This window comes from Melopsittacus undulatus, chromosome 3 (genome assembly GCF_012275295.1).
Source record: "Melopsittacus undulatus isolate bMelUnd1 chromosome 3, bMelUnd1.mat.Z, whole genome shotgun sequence".
Lineage (NCBI taxonomy): Eukaryota > Metazoa > Chordata > Aves > Psittaciformes > Psittaculidae > Melopsittacus > Melopsittacus undulatus.
Genome location: NC_047529.1, coordinates 98585018 through 98607948, shown reverse-complemented (window position 1 = coordinate 98607948; position 22931 = coordinate 98585018). Strand labels below are relative to the sequence as shown.

The following is a 22931-nucleotide window of genomic DNA, read 5'->3' as shown; positions in this document are numbered from 1 at the left end:
CTGTCTCGGACACCTTTTCCATAGCCCAAAGGAACAGAAACTTTAGTTTCTCTGGAGATTTTCAAGAACAGCATGATGTCTAACCACATGCTCTTCCTTGTCATATTCCAGATTGATCCCTCTTTCTTTTCCGTTGGTCCAAGCTACTGTCTCACCTCACTGTCCCTTCTCCCATGGATGTCACAAATGTACCTGTCCCCATGTTTTCACAGCACCTTGTGTTCTTACCACCATTCTGCCAATGTTGCTCCATGGGACAGCAGTTCTCACTGCAGGGACAGTGTGTTTGTGCATGTTTTTCTGTGGATATTTCTATTAAGAGGCTAGTTCAGCCCACCCTCACACAGCTTGTTCTCATGTCTCCCAGCCATGGGACTTTCACCTCACTGCTCTGAGCAGCATCCTGCTCCCCAGACACACAATCTGCTGTGTACTGTCTGGCTTTTCAAGCTATGTCTAGGCCTTATTCCTGAAAGGAGTCTTGAATGCTTTAGAGTCTCTGGCAAGCTTTTCTCTAGTGTTTCCATTAAACTAAGGAAGAAAGTAGGGAGTGTGCAATGGGAAGGGAATTGGTGCATTCATCTCCAGCATACTGGTTCAGGAAAACTCCAGTAAGGATGGGGAAGTGAAGCAGCCCAGTGTAGGCTTACTTGCACTGCAGTAACTCATAGCTGAATAGCTCAGAGGTAGCCTTCCCTCACTGCTCTAACTTGTACTGGTCCAAGAGTGGAAAGCTGTTAGCTGATAATTGGCTTTCACCTTTTCTCTGCCTGTAGCTCTGGATGACTGAGGGAGAGGAGCCAGCCCTTAGAAGTTTTTCCTTATGCTCAGAATGAAGAAAAAAATAGGTGTTTCCCTTTCTTCTTGTACTTACAACTTAGCTGTGCACAAGGCAGATGGCACATCAGAACTTCACTCCTTGCTGCCTTTTATTAGTCAGGATGTAGCTGTAGTGGCATTCGGATTAGTGCCAGAGTACAATGAAAGAGGAAGACAGGGCCAGCTACTGTCCTCAGGCTGGTCATCTGCTTCAGTGAAATAAAAATGTCACTTGAGCATTTGTAGTCACAGACCTACTTTTCACTGTTGCTTATTCCTGAGTTCATCATTTGTTCCCCCTTCCAAGAGCAATAAGCTCATCTGCTAACAAACACGTACATAACAGACATGTTCTCTCACTCATTTCCCCCTCCCTGGGAAATGTATTTTGTCTGAAGAGCACCACACGGAGCAAGTTATTTGGGGGAACTAATTATCTAGGCCTATGGTCTCCACATTGTTTTGACCAACTGAACTACTTTAAGTTTGTAGAATTTTTATTATTTTCAAATTTGACAAAAAGGAAGTTTTAGTTTCTGGTATTTCCCTCTTTGTAATTCCATGGAAGGTTGGTTTCTGATTCATATTTCTTGCCCTGGCAGCCTAGAATGGGTCTGTTTCTCTTGGTGCAACTCTCAAAGCACAGGCAGGGGGTGAAGGAAAACAAAAAGAGACAACTGTCACTAGAATAAGTCCAGCCAAGAAGAAAAATCATTCTGTGCTGAACTCCAATCTCTGCTGATCTACAGACACTGTTGGAGAAGAGCTGTGCTCCCCTCTAGCACCTAGCTGCTTACCTACATAAGAGGAGTGAAGCTGTGCCCTGTGTTTGCACGGGAGAGAGCAGTGAGCTCTCTGCTTTCCTTGTGCAGCCTGTGTGCCATTGTCAGCTGGGGACAGATGAACAGGGTGACAAATCTCTCGGAAGCCATGGGGCTTGCTCTGCTCCAGTTCTTCAGGCCTGATTAATTCTCTGTGCATGAGCAGCTGGAAGCTGAACTGTTCTGTGCTGCCAGAAATACAGTACTCAGCTGAGACCTTCAGCATCTCCTTTTGCTGACAGAGAGAATGCACTTTTGCAGGGAAATACATGTGTGCTGCAGTTCCAGGGAGGGTGCTGAGCATGCAGCCTTAGTAAAGTCCTTGTGGGAGGACTTCAGTGCTTACTCAAGTCCTCTAGTTATCAGGACAAGCCTTACAGCCCTATCATGCCAGACTACCTCTGACTTTGCTTCCTGCCGTGTCTCTTGCAGCAAATCCAAAACAATTTCCCCTCTCCTCCCCTGCAGCAAATCTGAAATAATTCCCCTCCCATCACCTCTCCCTTTTGAGGAAGGTTGCTGAGACTTGTGTTTCTTTTCTTTCTATTAAATATGAAAAAAATCATATAAAGGTGTCAGACTAGAAAGAGGAAGATAAAGTGTATATTAAAGCATTCCTGATCTCCTCTCCTCTGCAGTACCTGGGAGTCCAACCCTTCTTTGAGTCCCTCCTTGTTGCACTAATTGTTGCAGCCTCAATGTGTTTTAGGTATCTTCTCCCATTCGCATTCCTTCCTGCATCTAGTCTCACTGTAGCTGCTCCTCATTCACTGTTTTTCTCAAGTGTTAGCACTTAATGACATCAGTCAAGAGAGTCAGCCATTCCTTGTGCCCTCATTAGGTAAACAACCTTCCTCATACATGTTTCATAACTGCATATGACAAGGAAGCAACATCTAGTTCTTCACAAAATACCATTGCCAAATTCCCCTCTCCATAGCCCTTAATTAGGTTTAGTGAGCCAAGAGCCAAAGCTTTGAACTATTATCTCCCCTGCCACTTTTCATAATGTATTTGAGCATAAAGCAGGGTAGTACCCTTGTCTCCTCAATGTGCTCTTGCTCCTGACAACACACAGTGAAGATGCCACCACTTGGGCATCATCATCAATACTTCAAGGCCTCTGCTGTCAGCTGAAGTGGGACACATCCCAGGGGCTCTCCTTCAAGCACCTCTCTAATAATAGTCTGTTAAATGAAGCATGGGTTAATTAGTGCCTGGAGCTAATTACAAGGTGAGACTCAGTGCAGTCTCCCAGTCGACCTGTACAGATCAGCAGCTGGTATTTTCTCGGCCACCCCCCTGCCCACCACTCTGACACCTAGCCTCTGCCCCTCACAGCCCTGGAATACATAGGATCTGATTCTCACCTGGACCATTTAATGTGATCTTAGAGATCAGTTGCTCATTTTTTGAAAGCCATGACCTGTAACAGAACTGGATGCTCGCAGCTTCCGCTCATATCCCAGCACAGATGTGTTGCCAGGCCACTGTTCTGTTTTGATGTGTCTCGCAGGTACAGTATCAAGCCCATACAGGTATGTAGATAGCTCTAGAGAACAGCAATACTCAAAACTCAAAGGGCATGATGACACCTACACTGTAAGTTAGATGCTGCAGTCAGTCTTAAAGCTGACATCCAAGTCCAGCTTCTTATCTGCTGCTCTCCTTGTCTTGTCCAGGACCTAATGTGCAGCCATCAGCATAGGTGACCTGCCCCTCCACTGAAATGGAGAACTGCTTCATGTTCCTCTCCTCTCCTGTTTTTCCCTTTGCTTTCCATCCTCTCTTTTCCACCCAGGCCTGCAAACCAAGCAGAGGAGCCTGGGTTTGTCCCAGAGTTACCCACCAGACTGGATTCACTTGAGCGTTGCTGTATGCAGCAGCCAGATTAGTTATGTGCTGGAAGCTGCCTACTTAGGCGGTTTAACCTAATTTCCACATCACTGGCTTCCTTTTTCAGTTCAGTGGAGTTGAAAACGCTGGGGCCCTGCTTCCTATTTCTCTCCAAGTACAGGATTACCCGATGAGGGGGGTACAGGAGACAAATCCCTCTGATCTGTACCTGTAAAGGAGCAGGGGATGAGGCACATCCCTCACACGTCAGGTGGGGCTGAGGGAACAGGCTGCGTGCTGCAGGGATAAGGAAGCCTGTGGCACTTCCCCAGCACTATCTTTCACCAGCTGCCTCCAAGCACCACCTCTGCAAGCCCTGGGTGTGAATAGGGGTTCACACCAACTTCAACATCAACCCATGGGTCCAAGCTTAGGGTGTAGTGGGGTTAAACATCACCAAAGCTGGTGGAAGACTTCTGTTCCTCAGACCGAGTATGCCACGGCCCAATGCCTTTGGCCCCTTGCCCAGGCGGTAGCAGGTCAAGCAGGGAGAGCCCTTTCCGGGATCTTCTCTCACTCTCCCTCCCCTCCCGCACCCCCTCAGCACCAGGGATGCAGCCCCGGCCGCCCTCGGCCCCGCTGTCTCCTCAAGGCAGCAGGCAGGATCCAGCACGCACCACTGTGCCCCCTCACCGGCTTCGAGAGGTGCCGGGGCTCAAGATGGCGGCGGGAACGCGGGTGTGGGATGTGGGTCCTCATACGCCCACCCCCTTTCCCGAGGAGGGGGCCTTTCCCAGCGTGGACGAGCTGAAGGGCGGTGGGCGGTGCCGGCCCGCCCCGGGCGGTAGGAGGGCCCGTAGCGGTGGCAGGCAGGAGGCGGGGCAGCCCGGCAGGTGCGGGCGGAGCGGGGCGGGGAGCCGAGCCGCGGGGCCGCTCAGCCTCCCTCCGGCGCTGCTGGAGCAGCGGGGCGGTGCGGCCCGGCCCGGCCCAGCGGTGCCAGAGCCCGGCGCCGGTGCGGATTAGCCCCCGCCGATGGCTCCCCTGGGTCTCGCCGCCCGGGTGGAGCGGGGCGGCCCCGCGGCCGCCGGTAAGGCTGCGCGGTGACGCCCCGGGGGCCGCGGTGGGGCGGGCCGGGACTGCCCGGCGACAGCGGCAGCAGCGGCGGCGGCGGCGTTGGCGACCGCCCCGGCCCGCAGCGCGCAGCGCGGCTCCCCCCCGGCGCCCTACCGCCGCGACGGGGTCGTCGGTTGTCGGCCGCTGGCGGGTCCCCGAGCGGGGGGAAGATGCTGCCGGGGTCTATCCAGATCTCCGGGGAGACGCTGTCGGGGGCTGAGATCCGAGACATCTGCGAGAGCCTGCGGGAGAACTCGGTGCGGCTGCTGTCACTGCGGGGCTGCCAGCTCTCCGAGCGGGACTTCGGGCATGTGTGCCGGGGGGTGGCTGAGTCCCGCTCCCTGGCCCAGCTCAACCTCAACCTGGGCATCGTCTCCAACATCAACCGCGTCAAGCAGCTGGCCGAGGCCCTGAAGACGAACCGCTCCGTCCAGTCCCTCTTGTGAGTGCAGCGGGGTGGGTACATCGCGGGGTGCCCCTGGCCCCCTCCGGGCGGGGAAGGGTCTTTTGGGGGCTCTCGGATCTGGGCTGGTCCCTGAATTTAAGTCTTGTCGGAGGAAAGATGCCCTTGACGCTGTAACCCCTTGTCCTTCACCCGGCTGGGACGGAGCCGCCTCTGCCCCGCCGGCTGGGCACCGTGCTGGCTCTCTCAGTCTGAGCCTCTCCAGCGTGGCTGGCCCGGTGGTGGGGCTGCCCCTGGCCCGCTGGCATCCCCTGCACACCCCAGGAGGAATGCCGTGGGGCTGAGGGCTCCCAGTGATTTTCCCTCACGTGGGATTAGCCTTTATCATCCTCCTCATTCCGTCTGCCTCTCCCTCCCCACCAAGGTTAGTTAGCCCCCGGGATGAAGGCTCCACAGTAATTTTCCCTTTTACCTGCGCAGCCTCCATGGGAGTCCCCTGACAGATGCAGGCTTGGCCCTCCTCAACCCTGCTCTCTCCATCCACCCCTCGCTGGTGGCTCTGGATCTGGGAGACTGCATGCTGGGTGATGAAGGCATCAACCTTATCTGTGGGCTCCTGCCGCCCGACGGGGCCAAGTCCGGTAAGCACCAGGGGCTGTGGGCTGCACGACCACCAGTGGAGCTTTCACACAGAGCAAATGCACACAGCAGTAGATCCTCAGCCCTGGAGGAGGCCGGCTCTATCGTTTGCCTGGGCTGAGGAACTGAAGCAGAAAAGCCAAGCAACAGAGGAGCAATCCCCTCAGGGAGGCATGGACTTTCAGCTGTTGATCTGCCCTGCTGACAGTTTGGAGTTCAGGGCCCAACAGGTTGCTTCTTGTTCATGACAGGAGCATTTGAAACTGGAGGAGGGGACAGCTTGGACTTTGAATTTATTATTTTGCATTTGTGTGACAGTGACCATAGATAAATATATTGTGTGCCACTGCCTCAGCACCTGCCTTTATTGTCACTGCCTGGGAATCATCCCTGCTTGTGGGTGCACTCCCTGAGTGTGTAGGTGCATGGTAATAACCTTAGGGCCAAAGCTCAGATCTTTGCAGGGGATCATCTGTGGTGGTCAGAGGCCAGTGGGCTAGTTAAGCTGAGAGCTGGCATGTGCTGAGGTAACACCGCCCCTCTCCTGACTCACAAAGTGCTTTCCACTGCTCCCCAGCACTTTCTAGGTGTGTGCTTATAGTGCTACTGATGCTGTTATCTCTGCTGGCTGCCCCCACCCCCAGCTGCAGGCTTCAGAGCCTACTGTCCCTGTTACCTGCTCTCCAACCTGTCACCTCATGCCACTTCCTTCTCGTCAGTCATCTTGCACACACCTTACTTGTTTCCATTCTATTTAGGGTAAGCAGGACTCAGGATGGGAGCAGAGAAATGGGGCGGTCACAGCATGGTCAAATGAAGAGCTGTTGCTGAAAGCAGTGAAACATTTCACTGTTCAGCGAAATATGTCGTGATGTTTGTCAGAGTAAACCAAACCCTTTAGCTTGTCAGAGAACAGGAGACATGACCCAAAGCTGTTCTGGTTAGTTCCCCTGAGACTGCCTTGGTGACCCTAAGGCTCTGGTTTGGCTTCTCTCTCTTCTCCAGGCCTCAAGGAGCTAACTCTGAGCGCCAACCCAGGTGTCACAAGCAAAGGCTGGGGGCGTCTGGCCATTGCAGTGGCTCACAGCTCCCAGCTCCGCGTGCTGAACCTGGACTACAACCCCTTAGGTAAGCTGGGGGGCCAGGGAGGAGGAGCAGGGGATGCTGCACTCCTGCCTCTCAGCATCTGGGCAGTTTGCACCAGTGGGTGGCTGGACCAAGATCTACAAAGGTGGTGGTAGAGCATCACCAGTGGGATGGGGCAGTTTCTTGCATAGATGCCTTCTGATCCTCAGCAGTGAGTTCACCTTGACAGGTGCTTCAGTGTAGGGAAAGCCACCCTTCCTGCACAGAAAGGAAGTTGTGCCTTGCCTGCTCCACTACCTTTGTCGGCATATTTGGCCCTCCATGTGTCCCCTGTTCCTGAAGCCCTGGGGCCTGATGCTGGTTTGGCAGATGCAGTATGTCCCTGCACTCCCCCCTTCATCTTCCTGGCGGAGCAGGGAGGAGGAGGAAAGCCTGGCACTCGTTGCCATAGAAACCAACTCTCTTCAGCTCTGATGCAAGGTGGTGAGGAGGAGACCAGGCCATGCCTCCCTGAGCGCCAGCCTCTCCTCACCCAGGCTGGTCTGGAAACGGGAGCTTCCCTGCAGGCCCTGTCTGTCTGACCAGGTACCTCCTCCTGGGCAGGAAGGGCCCCAGGGTGTTACCTGGCAGCAGCCTGTTGTTTTTTTCTTTCCAAGAGAAGGTGTCACAGTTGTACAGAATCTTGGCACTCGCCAGGAAATATCAGGAGAACATGCTGGAGCCTGGTCTCTTTAGGAGCATCAATCTTTAATGTTCCTGGTCCTGCTGCAGCCATCCCCAAAGTCTGTCCCCTTCCCAGGGAGATTGTGCAGAGTCCTCTGTCCAGCTACAACCTCCCCCTAGACTGAGGTATTTGCATCCTTATTCTGCATCTGGGATGCCTTAGAGGGATTGTTAAAGGCCCTCGCATCCTTGAGTAGGAAAAATATTTGGGAAGATATGTATCCTTGTGGAATAAACCCAATTTCACTGTGTTAACTTTGTCTTCCCCCGATAATTGGTGACTGCTCCCATTACTACAAAATGGTGTACCTTTACCTTGTTTCTTCTCTCAGTTAACAGCTTACCCCCTCCCCACCCACAGGATAACTGAGATTTGGAAATCAACAGATTTCTAAATAGTTGGAGGATGTTTCCATGACAGCCCAAGGCCCATGAAGCCATGTAGTATTACATGAGAGAAGGCAGGCGCTGCTGACAGCCCCGGTTTGCTTATCCCACAGGTGACCAGGTAGCAGGGATGCTCGCTGTTGCTGTGGCCTCTAGTCGTACCCTCGAAGTTCTGGACTTGGAGGGAACAGGACTTACCAACCAGTCAGCCCAGGTATGAGAGCACACTGTTGTTACTCTACAGCATCACTGATGTCTCAAGGGCATAGGTCTTAGCTGTTTATAGAGGCCCCAGGACCTACACCTGCTTCCACTCCCCTCCTCAAGTCCATGGGCACCTCTTCTCTTCCTGTGCCCAGGGGTGACGTTGCTTTCCTCTGGCCCTTACAGCTACAGGAGGAGCTCATAAGGCACAGCTCTGACCTACGGCTCCTCGACCTCCCCCAAGTCATCAGGGAGAAACACACGGCTCTTTGTAGTTTGGAGAAAGTAAGGCGTTGGATTTGTGGTTGAGGATCAGAGCTAAAGCTTTGTGGATAGATACAGGCCAAGGCTTGTTAGCACAGGCTCTCCTCTCACAGTCCCAGCTCCCAGCAGGAAGAGGGGACTAGCCTGTAGAGCCGTGAAATCCACGCTCAGCTGTTCCCACAGAAAGATGGGAAGTTCTCAGGCTCTCGGAAAGCCTGGTGCAGGGAGGTCATGGCCAAGGGAAGGCTGAGGTGAGAAGAGGAGGGCTGAAGTTTGCAGGGAGACAAAGCATTGAAGCTCTTTCTGCTTAGCGTAGCTGCTGTGTGTGCTGCTTGACAGCCTGTTTATCTTGCTTTCCATCTAGACCTTGCTGGATATGGTAGAGAATTACCCCACAGCCCTACGGACACTCATCCTGGCAGAGAACAACATCAGTCCGGAGCTACAGCAGCAGATCTCTGACCTGCTTTCAGAGGGTGAGGAAGAGGAGGAGACAGAGGCTCGAGAAGTCACAACCAGGGAGAAGAACCCCTGGATCTGCCAGAACAGTAAGAGCTCTGGGACATGGGCTGTGGGCAGGGGCTGACAGGCAGGAGTTGGGGTGTCCAGTCTTTTGTGGTAGGGCAGGTGAATGGGGTCTGTCCTTTATCCCTGTGAACTGGCATCCAGACAGCCTCCAGGTGCAACCTTCATGTTAAGTAGCATTGGGCTGAGCTGCACTTGAAAAAGCAGCCTCCAAGGACAATGCAGCTGCTGCAATGAATGGCAATGGTGCCTCAGAGGCATTTCCCTCATGCTGCAGGAATGAAGCCTTTGTGCAAAGTCTTAAAACTCAAGGACAGGAGCATCGAGGATCTCAGGGGCCTTTGCCAGATATCCTAGCCAAAACTCATGTCATTCCTCATGCTTCCTGAACCTTGCTGCAATCCGCACAGCATCACCTATTCCTATCTCTACATCCTGAACATGTGAAGGGTTAGCCAGGTGCCACAGTCTGTCCCTTGCTTGTAACATACAAAAAGACATGGAGATAGCTGCAGCCTGTTGTGTATTGTTTCTATATATGACACTCTATATTGTCATGCCTGTGCCCTGATCCTGCTGGTTTTCATTTTGTGTTGGGGTTTTTACCTTTAGTTGTCCTTTCTCCCCTCCCAGTTCTCTTATCACACTAGCAGGAGACAAACCCAACCACTCCCCACTCCCTCAGCCTCAAAACATCTGATCCTCATTTATTAGCACCATAAAAATCCTTCTGCTAACAGCTCTGGCCAAGTTTTGGATCCAGTTTCCAGAAATTAATCCCCAAAATATTGATCCCACACAGCAGTTTCCAATGTGTATGATGGGATCACACAGAAACACAGCCACTAAAGATGTCCCTTGCCTACAGAAGAAAACAGGTTTTTTTCTGTTTATAAAGGCTTCTGGATGGGAAACTGGTACCCTGCTGAGTTTCTTACTTGCTATGCGTGCCCATCCTCCTTGCAGCTGATTCACTTGGCGTGGGGAAGAGTTCCTGGCTGGCGCTCTGTGCCACCAGAGCCAGAGAGCTGCCCTCACCTTCCTGAGGCAGGAAGGGAAGGGCTGCACAAACCCTCCATTCATGCAGAGCAGAAGGTCAGGATTTCCAGGCCTCTGCTGCCCTAAAATGGCTGCTTGCCCACTGCTTTCCCTGCTTCTGGAAAGGCAACACCACTGCCCTAGGTGGGTTTGGCTGGCTTGCAGCCTGCCAGCCCTGTCACACCTGGACACTCTCTGGATGAAAAGACACAGGGGAGTGCAGATTTAAAGGCCTGTGCAGGGCTGGGTAAGGCATGGTGGGGTCAGCACAACCAATGTCACCTGCAAGTGTGTGTGGGGAGGGTTTAGAGCTGATGTTCCTCTCAACAGCCAAGATAACAAATGCAGATTCCCCACTCTGGGCTCTTACTGCTGTCTCTGCCTTCCCTCCTCTCCAAACATCGATTTTGTTCTGCGTGGCCAGAGTAGACCTAGTTACTACTTAATCTCACAGTCCTCTCAGCAGTTTGCTTCCCACCCTGCAGCACTATAATTCCTCATCCTCACCTCTGGATCTGGAATACAGCCCAGTACTCTCTGGCAGCCCAAGCAGCTCATGGTTTCCTCCCTCTCTCACCACAGATTCCAGCTCCCAGATGGTCCTGATGACGTCAGGTCTCGGTGACAGCCTCTTAGCAGAAACAGAAATGTAGCTGGGCTACCCTGCCTGCTTCTGCCGAGAAGAGCACTGTGGCTGCGGGCAGTGTGCATCCATGGCTCCCTGCCGCCGGCCTGCCCCAGCCATCTTCTCACACATTTCACGTCCTGTTGATGCCTCTCCTGGTTCTCTGAGTGCCAGAGCCTGGCCCAAGATAATCTCTACACACGTCTCTGTGTTGTCACGCACCACATTGGCCGCTTGTGCTTGTCCAGTCGCTGCCCGTGTAGCTCACGCTGCCCTGCCTCCCCCCTGTGCCCTGCTGTGCCCACAGGGCGCAGGATGTATTTATTCAGATGTGTATAAGAGATGTTCTTTCTATTGCTTGTACTGCTGTCGCAATGAGAGTTTTATAAAGGTCACAGACATGGCACCACTCATGGCAGTGTTCCCTCCATCACTCTGCACCCCCTGCAGTGGGGCAGACACTGGTAGGTACCAGGAGCAGGCAGGTGTGCAGGGCCTCAGAGCACCAGCAGCAGCCTGCCTTGCCAGTGGGCTCTCCTGCTCCCTGCGAGGGCAGGGTCCAGGGATGTTCACCTGGCCCTACAGGGAGGTTGGTCATAGCCTGATGCAGTAACTCCCAGGCTTTTCCTCTGTCCAACAGCAGAAGATAGATGCCCTCTGCATGGAGGCTGGCACCAGGTGGCTGCCTCAGCACTAGCTTTCATTGCTCAGCCAGGTGGCTCTTGCTGGAGCTAGGTAAGGAATATCATGTTTCAAGGCTCAGATTAGGTTGGAAGATTAAATTGTGGCAGCAGCTGCTACTGAAGCAAACACAGAATAAAATCATTAATTATGGGGACAAAGAAACAAGAAACTGCCCGTGTTCCATACACCCAGATCAGAAGGGCACAGGCAGCGTAACTGGGGAGATGGAGGAAATTTCATCACACTCCTCTGACCTCTCGGCCAGCAAAATGCTTGAAATGGGGTAGGCAGAATTTTATGAGTAGCACTGAAGCTGCTTAGGGCACAGTAAGCTTCACTGCAGAGGTTTTTTACTATTCAAACATTTACAGCCTTTAAGTAATGTGAAAATTGCCAACATTGTTTTCAGTGTTTCTCAGAAGTTGCTTGGTCAAATAATCTGCCCTTTTTTTAAGCTACTGTGAGCTTCTGAGTCACAAGTGACACAAGTGCTGCTGTGAACAATGGATTGGTCTGCAGGCTCAGTCTGATCTTTGAGCTGACAGTCGACATTCAGACCCAAAATGTGCAGAGTCTGGATAAGGTTAAAGAAGAAAACCACAGCTCATTCCCACACATTACTCCTTGCCTGGGATTGCATCTCTTCTCCAACACAGATGACTCGATTTGCACAAGCACGTGGAATCAGGCTGTTGCTGAAGTGAGCAGTGAGGACGTCCAATGAGTTCACAGCTTCCTGGAAAGCTTACAGGTTGTAGGATTGCTCTTCCCTGGGAGAGCTAATGGGTGACACACACAGCTCAGCAACCCTGGGACACTGTATCATGAGAGGTTCTACTTCTCACATGCCCAGGGTCAGTTCAGGTCTTAGCTAATAGAGAACACTGTAGCCATTGCCACCTACTTTTAAAATAGTTTATTTCTGGTCTTAAAATATACATCAGTTTGAAAATGTCAGAAAAAAACACATTAGTTACAGATTAACAGTCTGGAGTTGGGACACTGAAAATGGGTCAGCTCAGGGCCCCAGAGCCAATACTGCTGGAGGTCAGCAGGAGTGCAGAGGTCAGGCACCATGGCTGCTGGGAGAGGGCTCTGCTCCTCTTGAGGCTCCCCCTCAACCTCTGCCAGCAGCCTAATGCTGTGAAGAAGGGTCTAATGAGGCACTGGGCACCCCTTGGCCACCCCTCCATTTCTCTTTTAAGCCTACCTTGACCAAAGGTAGCAGAGGGAGGCTGGCTCTGCCCAGAACCATCAGCACTAGCTGCTTCAGCAAGAGTGGGGTCAGCACACCGGGAGATGGGGCAACACCTCCCCCTCAGGGAGGCAGAGGAGCTCACTCGGTGAGCATCCAAGCCCAGGTGATGTCCGTGAGGCAGGCGCTGGCAGCCACTGCACGTACAAGCCCTCAGCAACACTGCAGAAGAACAGAAGAAATGCAGCAGTGGAGCAGCTGATGAAAGCAAATGCAAGGACCTCACCAGCACATTCAGGTCCGGGTAGATGAACACCCTGCAGGCTCAGAGGAGGCTCCTGCGCTCAGCAGCAGCCTGTTTGCACAGGTACCCAGCAAAATACTGTAGTGAAACACCGAGTTCCAGCTCCCCGCCAGAGGGTGGCATCCAGCTCCATAATGTTGGAGGTGGGAAACAAGGCAGCAGGGGACATACTGCAACCTACCAGAGCCGCCACAGGCGCCTGCAGCTCCCTTTCACAAGCCCTGGAGCCTCCAGGCTCGAGCTGAAGCCCTGGCTGGCCCCAGCTGCAGGCCCTCTGCAGAGACAGGGGTTTCAGGAGCGGAGCAGGGCCCGAGGCAGCTCTTGGCCACACATCTTGCTGTTAAGCTATGAACAGAAGCTCCCTTCCCAGAGCGAGCTGCTGGCTACAGCCCAGTGAAGAGCCCCCATAAGTAGGGTGGGAGGACAACACAAACCCAACTCAAAATCCAGACAGGCAGGGGATTCAAGGGGGGCATAGCACAGGGAACCAGGTTACCCTGCCTTGCACCCCTTGGGGAGCCAAGAAACACCAGACAGACAAGGGCACAGGACAATATTAAAATAGAATGCCTGGGCTTTGTAAGCCCTCAAAAAAATACTACATCTACAGACCTCTCCCCTTCCCTCCCCCCCAACAAGACACCGAGCACAAAAGACTGAGATGGAAAGTAACACATTGTCACACTACACTAGGAGAGACACACAGAGAGTCCCTACCCAGAAGGGGAGGCCCCAGAGAGGCACCAGAGCCAGCCTGGAGCCTGGCAAAGGGCTGCTGCTGAACCATGAGGTAGTGTGTCTACAGGGAGCTGCACTGACATCCCTGCCAGCCCTGCACCGAGCCCAGTGGCATCCTTCACACCTTGATCGCCTGGAGCAAGACCTTGTTCTTGAGTCTGGAGGGGTTTCTGCAGGTTGGGAGCCAGGATCAGAGGGAAGTGCAGCTCCAAGGTGAGCCTCCTCAACACACCCTCAATGCAGGCATCCGACTGGCTGCCAGCGGCTGTGTCTGTTTATGCAGGGTGGGGAGAAGGGAAAAACAATACACCCCAAAACCAAAGGCTTGAAAAGAAGAAAGCAAGCCCACCCAAGAGCAAAGCATCAGCACCGTACAAACAAAACAACAGCACGAAGAGCGGGGGAAGGTGTGAGGGACACACAAACACAGATCCCAGTGCCCAGGTGGTGCCTCCCCAAGCCACCCCAGCAAACAGCACCCATGCCCCACGCCACAGCACCAGCATCCGTGCACTGCCTCGGGGGGGCCTGGGTGCTGAGCCCAATGCAGGAGCCAAGCGATGGGGACCTGCAGAGGCAGATTCTGGAGATCCACCCAGAAGGCAGCTGGGGAAAACAAAACCAGCAGGAAAATGAGACACCAGAAATCCCAGCACATCCCCAGGGGCACAGAGCCATCTGCTGGGAGAGTCCTGGTGCCCCACTCACAGCCCCTGGGGGCTCCCAGGGAATCAGACACCACCACACAGGCACTCTGCCCTGTTGGCACAAGTTGAAAGAGAGCAGAGCAGCTACAGGCAACCAGCATGAGAGCACCCAGGGCCTCAGGTACCTGAGTGGGAAGGGGAAAGGAAGATGTGAACATTAAGAGGCACAGGCACCAGGACGAGGAGTACCAAGAACAAGCTCTGGTACAGGCACCAGTGTGAGGCTGTGGAGAGCTGCGACTGTGCCAGGGCAGTGGATGCGCTTCTGCACACGGTGTGTGCTAGTACTGTGGGTCTGAGGGGCTGGGGAAGGTGGACTCCAGCTCTTCCCGGTAGCAAAAGAAGAGAATAAATACAAATTTTCAGAGCAGAGCCCCCCAGGAGGAGGGTACTAAAGGGGGTTCCTTCCTCAGAAGTGGAGGCATCCCACAGCTCTGCAGCGTGTGGCTGCTTCTTGCCCTGTCTCAGCTGAGAAGGTTGCCTTGCTCCTGGGCTTGCGTCAGACTGTCCTTGCGATGTAAGTGGTGGACCCCCATCCTCTTGGGGCTGCGGTGCGGCCGACTGAAGGGAGGCTTGACCCTGCCTTCTCCACTTTCTTCTTGGGCACCTCCTTGGTTGCTCTCCTTGCTTCCCTGGAGCAACATTTCTCTCTCCTCAGCTGGGCTCTCAGGCAAGCCAAGGTCTACATAGTCCTTGTGCTTCTCTGGCGAGGGGCTTCCAGGCTCAGCAGTACCTCCACCACTTTCCTGCAACAGCTTCTGAGCTTCATCCTGGGAGAAATCTGTTCCATAATCTGAGGAGAAATGGCTCCTGCGGGCTCTGGACTCAGTGCTGTCCGTCTCCACGCTCGAGTCCCGGCTCACAGTCCAGCTGCAGCTCTGTGCAGACTCCTCACCATCCGAATAAACCGAGGCTGCCCTACCCAGCTCCTGCATAGAGCGGCTGAACCTCTTCTGGAGCTCGGGGGCTGTGTCACGGCTGAAAGCCGTGCGGTTCATCAGCACCCGCTCCGAGGTGGGGGGAGCCTTGTCCACAAACATGCGCTGCCAGTTGGCCAGCAGGTCCTCCTCGGAGCTGGCGGAGCTGGCGAAGGCGCTGGGGATCTGGGGGGGGCTGCTGAACGGGCTGCTCTGGGAAGAGCCGTGGGGCCGGGCTGCTTTGGGTGACTGCTGACAGGAGCAGCTGGAGGCCGAACGGCGCCCTTCTGAGGCAGGGCTGTTAGGGAGCGTCCGCTGCCTGTCGCAGCTCTCATCTTCGCTCTGCACCAGGCTGAGGGAGATGGCCTGGCGTGTAGCATACGTGCAGTTGGGCAGGGGGCTGTTCTTTGGGATCCTTACCTTGTCTTCAGAGAACTCAATCACTTTGCGCCCAGGGTACATCGGATGGGGAGGTGATGGTGTAGGGTAGGGGCTTAGCTTCTCAAAGGCAGGCACCTCCTCTGGCGCACTTTCCACACTGCTCTGAGGCTTGCAGCCACCATTCTGCTGTTTTCCTGCATCTCCTCCCTCCTTCCCCATCTGTCCTGCACTGCTGCAGGCATCAGGAGGCATTCCACTCATGTCCACGTGCACAAAGACATCCTCAGCCATGGGACAGCTGCCACTGCTAGACTTGGCTGAATTCAGAACCAGAGATTCTGGTTTCTCCAAGACTCTGGCAATGACTGAGGTGGGAACAACATCAGATGGAGCCAATGTGTGGGTTGCTTCTTGACCAGGGCCTGTTGACTCCTGAGTGCTGTGCAAATGCTTATTGACCATGTCCTGCAGCTCATAAGGAAGCTACGGAGAAGGAAAAGGGCATGAGAAGGGGGCTGCCATGCAAACCGCTCCCAAACAACCTGCCTGCTCCAACCAACCTTCACACGTACTTTGTACTCCTCATCTTGACCCTAACAGTCACCTACCTTACCCTGAGAAAGACATCTCTTTCCAAAGCTAACTTGCCCCATGAGTGACTGTCAAGGATCTAGCTGTCACACCAGTCATGTTTCTAGGCTGTGTTCACAGGCCCCGCTGTGCAAAGAGGGAAAGATGGCCCATGGGCTCAGTCCCCCATGTCTGTGAGCACGGAGACAAGGCTCAGCCAGTGCATGCTAGGAAGAGGGCTATTGATCTGTGGAAAATCAGCTGGTGGTTGCACTGAAGCGACTCAACAGCCCCCAGTGCTGGGATCCACAGGCTCCCTCAACGCAGTTACTGCAGCTATGCTGTCTTGGCAGCCTGCCCACAGAGCAGAATCGATGCCTTCCCTTGTTCTCACCCAACTCATCCCACTTCCTCACTCTCCCCATTTCAGAGAGACAAACATAGGGTTTATTACCAAAGCTGCATGACTAGGGTCTCAGCACTGCTCATTTTCCTGCAAATGGGCACTACAGCTCTCCCCATCACCTTGCCAGGCTGCCCTTGCCTCAGTCACCACATCCATGCACTACATGAAGTGGAAAGCAGAGCTCTCTCTCAGGGTCTGGCCCATCAGAGGCAGGAGGAAGGAGGAGACACTGCACAGCAACAGCTGGCTGTGAGACTGTCTGCACAGCTGCTAAGCACCAACCCCCTGCCAGTGAAGCCACGTGGGACATGATGCTCTGAGGGGCAGAATGCAAAGCTCCAGGGAGGAGAGACAGCTGGGAGAGAGGTCAAGGTTACCCGAGCAGTAACTGATACACTGACCTCAAGAGTGCTAATTTGAGACACAATGGGGAGGGAGGGTGACATACTGGTCACCTGCTAAGTTAAAAAAGACAAGCACATGGTTTTGCTGAGAGGAACCTAAGAAGGGATGGAGACTGGGGGTATGGCAAAGAGAGTGCTGTGCTAGCGGCCTGAATGATACTGCCAACAGAAGTGATGCTACTAATGTGGAAGGCCTGAACTCCATCTTTGCTTATCCTGAAGGCAGGATGAGCTGAACAGACTCCACGAGGGGGAGTATGATTTGGTACCAACTTCTCCCACTCAGGCCTAAGACACCCTGAATGCTGCCTCCCACATTTCTCCTCAGAGTAAGAAGTGAAGCCAGGCCAGACTACTGCAGCTCAACTCCTTATCAGGCACGTGGACCTTCCATGTGGACAGGTGAGGAAGGGAAGAGGTATAGAGTAGGGTAAGAGAGAGGTCTGTCCTCCTGCCAGCTCCCATCAGGCACCCAGCAGGCTATCAGATTCAAGGTTATTGTGCTTTTTATAACAGCTCCTAGCTGAGCTGTGAAATGGAGCTGGCGTGAAAGAGGAGATGGCAGAGTCTCTGTGCTGCTTCTCAGTGGGAACAGGAGCCCTCCCCTACCCTCTATCTGAGGCTGAAGGAGACCAACATCCCCGCAGAGAAGGCTGAAGCAAGCAAGACCAGGCAGGACCACAAGCCCTTCTTCCCCACCTCAGCAGGACTGCTACTCACATCAGCAAACTTGTGGTTCCTGAAGTGGGACTTGTTGCACTTCAGCAGCTGTACTGCAAGGTTACAGTCCTGTCGATAGCGTTCCTGCAAGAAGGGCATAGGTGTGCAACAGTGTTAGGCTGGACACATCTCTTACCCAAAAATGCATCAGCTGATCAGATGCTGCTTGCACAGAAGCAGAAAGGGGTATGTGATGAATCACTCATGAGGACACCTGTCATTCCCTCTTTTCCACACCCCTTTGTATTTTCTTTCAACTCAGTCAAGGTGTTCCTTTAAACTCCAGTCCGTGTCCAGACACATACAGTCAGTGTGTCAACACTCTCTCCCTCAGGAGATTTTAATAGTCTCCAAAAGTCCCACCAGATTTGCTATCCCATCCCAAAGCTCTCAACCATGCCTGAAGACACTGCCCTCTTGCAAACAGATTGGAGGGAGTTGAGGACAGTTAATAGATACAAGCAGCAAACCCAGGAACTTCTCTATTAATGGTGTAGAAAAAGCATCAGCTTCCTCCCAGCACTCGAGTACACGACCCCTCTGCTGATACAGCCTGGACTCAGATCAAACTAAGCTCAGAAGAGCCCATACATCAGACTTAAAGATCAGGTCTTCCTTGCTCAAACCCTCAAGACCCTTTTCTGTTTGTCTGTCCCTACTGCTGGGCACAGGTTCCACACTTTCACACACAATGAAGTCACTCACATGCTTCTTTACACTATTAACTTTCAACAAGTAGAAAAACCCACACCTCACAGATTTTCACAGCCATTTGCGGACTAACACTTACATTGAGTTCCTCCAGTTTATTGATGGTGGTTTTGGCATCAAGCAATTTATTAGTGAGCTCTACAATCTCCCAGTCCAGTGTCTTGCGGTCCATCTCTGCCTTTTTAATCTGGGATGCAAGAACACCAGGTGTAAATCCCCCCAGAAGAGAAGCAGTTGGCTTCACCACCCACCTCTACCCAAGCATAGCACAAAGACATGCTCAGCTGGGACACAAAAACTTCCAGACAGACAGACAAGGGGGACAGCTACAGAGAACAGGTTGAGTTCAAACCTCCTTAACACAGTATCTCTTTCTACAGCTCAACCATGTTTCCTCTCTGCCCTGGTTCACACAGTGCCTGGTGGAAAACTAGTGGTTTTGAACAATCAATCCCATCCTGCCATTGGCAGCAAAGACCTCTGAGCTTGTGATACCCAGCCCTCTTCTCTGGGGCAACAGAACAAGAACACTGCCCATGAAGATTCAGCAGGCAGTGCTGAATGGACAAAAGGGTTTTTGGCAGGGTGAGGGCATCATCTGTAAAGGGTTTAAGCCTTGCTCTAGTAGAAAAAGGACCTTTATAGCTTCATCCAGAGGTCAGTTAATGCCCTACCTAAAGCAAACAATCTTGCCTCTTTAGAGTCCCTAACAGTTGAGATGCAGGGCTGATAGAGATCCAGATGTAATAGCAGAGAGGGGTAACAGCTCAGAACAACCAAGTCATTCCCTTCTCGAGAAGTTCTTCCAACACTGCACAAGGGTGCTCGAGGCTGGGAGGATCAGGGCCCAGCTATGCATCAGGGTGTAGCACAGCAACACAAGGGGGTCAGGTAGGACAACGCTTTCCACATATACAGTCTCTTCAGGCACCAGCACAATGAATATAAACTCCAGAAATTCAAGTGCTAGAACCAAAGAAATCTCATCCTGGAATACAGGGAGGCAATCAGCATCTCAGCTGTTCAACTTGCCTGCTCACAGCTGGAAGGGGAAGGAAAGGGAGCAAACAAAGCTCATAGCCATCTGTATCTTGTGCAGTGCCACAGCTTATGGGCACCACTTCCCAACACGCCATGCTCCAGCTGGCTCAGAGTCAAACGCTCTTCAGATGGAGCACTGCAAGCTGGGACGTGCTGCATCTGTGGGCAGCTGCTGGATACCAGGTGAGCCCTTGGCTGGACGAGGGCTGGGGCCCCTCCATCTGGGGTGGTGTTTGTGGGACTGACAATGGAACCAACAGGCTGAAACACGTAAAGAGGAGAAAGAAAAAACACACAAACGAAAAGACGCAACTGCAAAAATCCAGCTTTGGCTGAGAGAGGCCTGAGAGGTGAGTGCGCCCAGCGTGTGCCAGCGGCAGCGTGGGGAGGAGAGAGAGAGAGGGAGGGAGAGAAAAGAAACAGCCATGAGTGTTATGAATGCACACAACAAACATATACACACATTGGTTCTGTTCTGACTGCCCCCGTCCTCCCAGGATGACCACCCCGAGACTGGCTGATGTATCCCTGGCATTTTGAGAGGGACTGAAGCAACATGACGGAATACCATGCAATTATGTGTTGTGGGGAGCCAAAGCTCACATGCATGACCAAGTAGGGGCTCAGTAAATGAAGAAAACAGTTCATGACACTAGCAAGAATGGGGAATAAATAGTCAAGACCAGAATCTCACCCTTCACCCACTGCCACATCTGCTGAGTAAAGCCATTGACCCTCACCCCATCTGCTCCTAACACACAGGTCTCTTCCACCTCCTCTCTGTAGTTACTTAATAGGGCACTTACCAGGGCATGCAGTTTCTCCTCCAGGTCCTGGTTGGTTCTCTGGGAAGCAGTGTAGCTGTTCTGCAACCTACACAAACAAGAGTGTACACATGGGAACAGATCTCAGGCACCTACGCAAGTCCTCTTCATAGCTGGCAAGCAAAACACCAACTCCACAACTACAGAAAGACTGGTACTAAGACAACCAGGTATATTAGCTATGCCTTACCTCTGCCACATAATGGCCTTCAGGCCCCATGTTACTGGAGGCAAGATAAGGTTGGCTGGGTGAAAGGATCTTGCAGAGGAGGGTATAAATGACTTTGGAGGACTCCTCCAAGCTATGTCATGTATCAGCATGTGACCAGTGACTGGCATTGATTTTTAACTGAGATACTTTCCAGGTAACGTGGTGATGCATTCTTTTGTAGCCATCAGGAGAATGGAGTGTAGAAGGAGCCATCAGTGGCTCCTTTCACACATGTTGAGTAACCATCCAAGCTGGATCCTGCCTTCCATCCAACAGATGAAGAATTCCCTGTCCCTCACACTGGCAGCATTTCTACACTGTACCCCAGAGGAAGTAATGGCTGCAGAGCCTTTAACTCCCCCACAATCTAGGAGTGCACCTTTCTGAGGATGCAGCATGGGTTTGATTCACAGAACAGGGCACAGCCTGCTTACACCAGCTGAGCGAGTTCTTGGTGGGAGGGATCTCTCTGATTCTGACTCTCTCGTTTTCTTTTTCATACCTACGGAATTTGTCCTTGAATTTCTCCAGCTCCTCACGGTTCTGGCCCAGCTCCATCTCCAGGTAGTCCTGACCAGACTCCAGTTCCCTCTCCATCGCCTCCATTTTGTTAGTCACGTATGTCAGCCGGCGGCGCAGCTCCTCATTCTCATGCTGCAATAGCCTGTGGCACACAGGAACAACGTACCACTGAGTGCACACAGGGTACTCCACACCAGCACCTCCACCCTGCTGCTTTGCTCTAGGGCCAGAGACCCCACATGGGGGCCCCATGAAGTCAAGAACTGAAGTAGCAGGAGACTTTAGAACATGCAGTGAGAGGTGCATCTCTATCAGGAAAGAGAGACTCAAACTCTCTTGGAACAGGGACAAAGAAGCACATACCAGCTGGCCAGCCATGGCTCCTAGCTCCCTCTCTGGTTACAGTGCCTGAATAAAGCCCACTAGCCAGATGAGCTGCGCAGCTCCTTTGTCCTTCACTAGTGAAGGAAACCCAGTCAATAATTTATCACAGTCCAGGTTAGAAGAGTTGAAGGCAAAAAGAGTAAACTCATCTCCCCTGAACCTGTTCAAAAGCCCTCACCCCTTAATATATGGTGGAAACAGGACTCCACACAGCCTTAATCCCAGAAGCAGAGGTGGTGGGGTGCATTTACAGATGTGATCACAGCTTCCAGTCAATCCCATTCCAACACAAACTGCTTCATTCCTCCCCAGCCAGGACATGCTTCGTGGTCAGAATGATTTCCTGTTATTTTTCATTCCTTTGTGCTCAGTTGCTTGGAGAAACCCAGAGGAGCACTGCTTGCTTCTCTTCGGCAGTGCAAACCTACTCCTCACTATGGCTTGGAGATCTGCGCTAGCAGTTTTCTGTGCCCCATATGACCACTAGTAAAGAGCTCAGCTCTCACCCTCAGTCAGCAGCAGGCTTCTGCATACTGCTTCTGGTGGCTTACACCGAAACAAGAGGGTTAAAAAAGGCAATCCTCTCTTCAGTTATATTAAAAGCTTCATCTCCTAGTTTCTTTCACACCCACCAACTCTTCTGCCTGCACCCGCACTGAGAATCTCTGTTCCCTCCCTCTCCAGGGGAAGAGATATGCAAGGCAGAGATTGGCAAGGCACAGACTAGAGCTCTGCCCACATGGCCCCAAGAAGGTTGAAGATCTCAGAGGAGCCTGCAGGTCCAGTCAGCTTCACTGTGCAGGTGGCACAGGGAAAGATGTGAGGAATCAGCACCCACACAGTTGTAATATGACAGGCATAAAGGGGAAGCAGGACACTTACTTCATCCTTTCCGCATCCGTCAAGGGTTCCTGCACAGGGAAGAAAACAGCTATGAGATTCGAAGGAGGAGTTGGTGTCTCACACTGTCCTAAAGGGCAGTCTTGGTTGCTAGACCCTTCCAGGATCTGTACACAACGCTCAGCTGTTTGATACCAAGACAGACCATGTGTGCTGGTTCAGGGTAGAAGAGCTAGACTAGAAACCACCACACAAGTTAGGCAAGTTTACTCTCCCACAGTGCAATCTCAGCATCTCTTGTAATATCACCACCTTAGCTGGTATTTCAGCTTCCTCCACAACCACATTTAGTGGGTAGCAGGAATCTAACACCCCAGAATACACGGATGATTAAATTGTCATGACAGTAATCACAACACCCTTGAAGCCCCACAGAAAAGAATGAGAATCATTTGGGAGCTAAAAAACATGCTACCATTTCCACCACCCAGACTGTGCTGTGAAAAGGATTCCTTTCTGCAGACCTGAAACCAGCCACTGTAACTATTCTAGGATAGCAGAACAAACACCAAAGGTCACAAAAAGCTGTGAAAGAAATGAATGTTCTGGGCAAGTTCTCCAGAGATTGCTGGAGAAGGGACCTACAGAACATGGGGAGACAGCACAGTGACAAGAGCACACCCCTCAGCTATTCTCACTTCCTTTGCACTCTGTATTAACCCATGAGATGGCTGCTGCCTGCCACCATGGCTGGCAGAGATTTCATTAGCATCAGAAACAAAATATTTTCTGTGAAAGCCCAAGACTGTGACCATTGTCACAAAGCCCAAGCTGCCCATAGGTTATTTTTTGGTGCTTGGTACTAACAGCACTGCACAAACCCGAAATG

General features: G+C 52.5%; 2 protein-coding genes across 6 annotated transcripts in view; one reads left to right on the top strand and one right to left on the bottom strand.

Moving 5' to 3' along the window:
- Positions 1–4640: 4640 nt before the first annotated feature.
- On the top strand, positions 4641–10897 carry LRRC73 (leucine rich repeat containing 73). The gene is made up of 6 exons (XM_005145343.3): positions 4641–5031; positions 5473–5633; positions 6637–6759; positions 7941–8041; positions 8660–8843; positions 10441–10897. The coding sequence occupies exons 1-6, from the start codon at positions 4760–4762 to the stop codon at positions 10509–10511; spliced, it is 912 nt and encodes a 303-aa protein (XP_005145400.1). The 5' UTR covers positions 4641–4759; the 3' UTR covers positions 10512–10897.
- Positions 10898–12068: 1171 nt separating this feature from the next.
- Positions 12069–22931, bottom strand: part of TJAP1 (tight junction associated protein 1) — a 39694-nt gene continuing 28831 nt past the window's right edge. For 4 of the 5 annotated variants that reach the window (XM_034060733.1, XM_031045648.2, XM_031045646.2 and 1 more), the window contains 6 exons: positions 22085–22113; positions 20799–20960; positions 20068–20134; positions 18300–18407; positions 17510–17593; positions 14576–15892 (listed from right to left, as the gene is read on the bottom strand). In XM_034060733.1, the coding sequence (XP_033916624.1) occupies positions 14576–15892; positions 17510–17593; positions 18300–18407; positions 20068–20134; positions 20799–20960; positions 22085–22113 (1767 nt within the window). Of the gene's footprint in view, positions 15893–17509; positions 17594–18299; positions 18408–20067; positions 20135–20798; positions 20961–22084; positions 22114–22931 lie in introns of all 5 variants that reach the window. The other variant, XM_031045645.2, reaches the window with a different exon arrangement.

What these genes read in the sequence shown, in the direction of transcription:
- LRRC73 (XM_005145343.3), top strand. Translation starts at nt 4,760, where the DNA reads ATGCTGCCGGGGTCTATCCAGATCTCCGGGGAGACGCTGTCGGGGGCT. An exon ending in GCCCGACGGGGCCAAGTCCG is followed by an intron (nt 5,634 to 6,636) that starts GTAAGCACCAGG and finishes TCTCTTCTCCAG; the next exon opens with GCCTCAAGGAGCTAACTCTG. An exon ending in TTACCAACCAGTCAGCCCAG is followed by an intron (nt 8,042 to 8,659) that starts GTATGAGAGCAC and finishes CTTTCCATCTAG; the next exon opens with ACCTTGCTGGATATGGTAGA.